The sequence below is a fragment of the Cygnus atratus genome, unplaced genomic scaffold (genome assembly GCF_013377495.2).
Source record: "Cygnus atratus isolate AKBS03 ecotype Queensland, Australia unplaced genomic scaffold, CAtr_DNAZoo_HiC_assembly HiC_scaffold_165, whole genome shotgun sequence".
Classification (NCBI taxonomy): domain Eukaryota; kingdom Metazoa; phylum Chordata; class Aves; order Anseriformes; family Anatidae; genus Cygnus; species Cygnus atratus.
This window is the reverse complement of record NW_026109758.1, coordinates 27,635-29,464: the sequence shown is the minus strand read 5'-3', so window position 1 is coordinate 29,464 and position 1,830 is coordinate 27,635. Positions and strand designations below refer to the sequence as shown.

Here is a 1,830-nt window from a genome sequence, read left to right as displayed (position 1 = left end):
TAGTCCAGGGGCTGCAGCGCCCACAGCCGCCCGCTCTCCGCGTCCACCGACACGTAGCTCGACGCCGGACGCCACCCCCGACCCCGACCCCGACCCCGACCCCGACCCCGACCCCGCGCCCGCGCCGCCCTCCGCCACCGAGTAGCTCACGCGCCCGTTGCCCGCCTCGTCCGGGTCCCGCGCCCACAGCCGCGCCAGCTCCGCGCCCGCCGCGTTGTTCTCCCGCGCCAGCACCGTGTACACGGCCTGCGCGAACGCCGGCGCGTTGTCGTTCACGTCCGACACCGGCACCCGCAGCCCGCGGCTGGCGCGCAGCGGCGGCGCCCCGCCGTCCTCCGCCCGCACCTCCACCTCGTACTCCGACACCCGCTCCCGGTCCAGCGCCTCCCGCAGCACCAGCGAGTACGAGCCCGCGAACGTCGCCACCAGCCCGAACGGCGACGGCGGCCACACCGCGCACCGCACCCGCCCGTTCGACCCCGAGTCCCGGTCCGACACGCTCAGCAGCGCCACCACCGTCCCCAACGACGCGTCCTCGGCCACCGGCACCGACAGCGACGTCACCCACACCTCGGGCGCGTTGTCGTTCACGTCCAACACCTCCAGCTCCACGCTGCAGTGCCCTGACAATGGCGGAACGCCCTTGTCTCTCGCTTCGATTTGTAATTCGTAAAAGCGCACTTCTTCAAAGTCCAGAGTGCCCTGGAGACGGATTTCCCCGGTCTGCGGATCAATGCCAAAGACATCTCTCTTGGCAGCAGGAACTGAACTGACGATGCTAAAGGAAAATTCGTGATTAATTCCCTCGTCCGGGTCGGTGGCGCTCACCTGCGCCACCAACGTCCCCTCGGCCGCGTTCTCCAGCAGACGCACTTTATACACCGACTGGTTGAACTGGGGCGCGTTGTCGTTCGCATCCAGCACCGACACCACCAGCTCCACCGTGCCCGTCAGCGACGGCCTGCCCCCGTCACTCGCCGTCAGCAACAGACGGTGCTCGGCCAGCGACTCGCGGTCCAGACCTTTCGTCAGCACCAGGAACAGCGACTTCCTACCATCATCCGAAGATTTCACGTCCAGGGCGAAGTGCTCGCTGGGGCTGAGGGTATAGGAGAGCTGCGCGTTGGCTCCGATATCCGCATCCGACGCGCCCTCCAGCGGGAAACCGGGAACCGGGAGGCGACATTTTCGGGTAAACTGAGGTTTACCAGAGGGGCGGGGAAGAGCGGGGCATTGTCGTTGATGTCGGTGACCTCCACCTCCACGTGGAAGACGCGCAGCGGCCGCTCCAGCAGCACCTCCAGGCGCAGGGCGCAGGGCGCGCTCTTCCCGCACAGCTCCTCCCGGTCCAGCCGCGAGCTCACCACCAGCGCCCCGCTCGCCCCGCTCACCTCCACGCTCGCCCGCCGGCCCTGCGACACCAGCCGCAGCCGCCGCGCCTCCGCCTCGCCCGCCTCCAGGCCCAGGTCCTGCGCCAGCCGCCCCACCACCGTGCCGCCCTTGGCTTCCTCCGGCACCGAGTAGCGCACCTGCCCGCCGCCCAGCGCCCAGGCCGCCTGCAGCACCAGCACCCGCACCACGGCCCGCACGCACACCGACATGGCCGCCGCCGCCGCCGCCCGCGCCCCGCACGGCTCCCGCCGCCGCCGCCGCCGCCGCTCTCCTGCCCGCCCCGCGCCGCTCCCCCCGCGCGCACAGCCGCCCTTCCCAGCCGCCCCGGGGCGGAGCCGCCCTCCCGCCGCTCCCGCGCCGTTCCTGAGCCTGCAGCGACACCGTGTGCTCCGCCGCCTCACTCGCGCCCGCCGCCGCCAGCACGGCAGCGACACCGCC

The 1,830-nt window shown here is 71.8% G+C and overlaps 1 protein-coding gene across 1 annotated transcript; it reads right to left on the bottom strand.

Annotated features, from left to right (window-relative positions):
- Positions 1-8: 8 nt before the first annotated feature.
- Positions 9-1,601, bottom strand: LOC118256193 (protocadherin alpha-2-like; the record flags this gene model as incomplete). Its single annotated transcript, XM_050716668.1, is given in 3 exon segments — positions 9-78; positions 110-1,182; positions 1,185-1,601. Coding segments are annotated over 3 exon segments (1,560 nt in total), but the record flags the coding sequence as incomplete, so codon positions are not given.
- Positions 1,602-1,830: the final 229 nt, after the last annotated feature.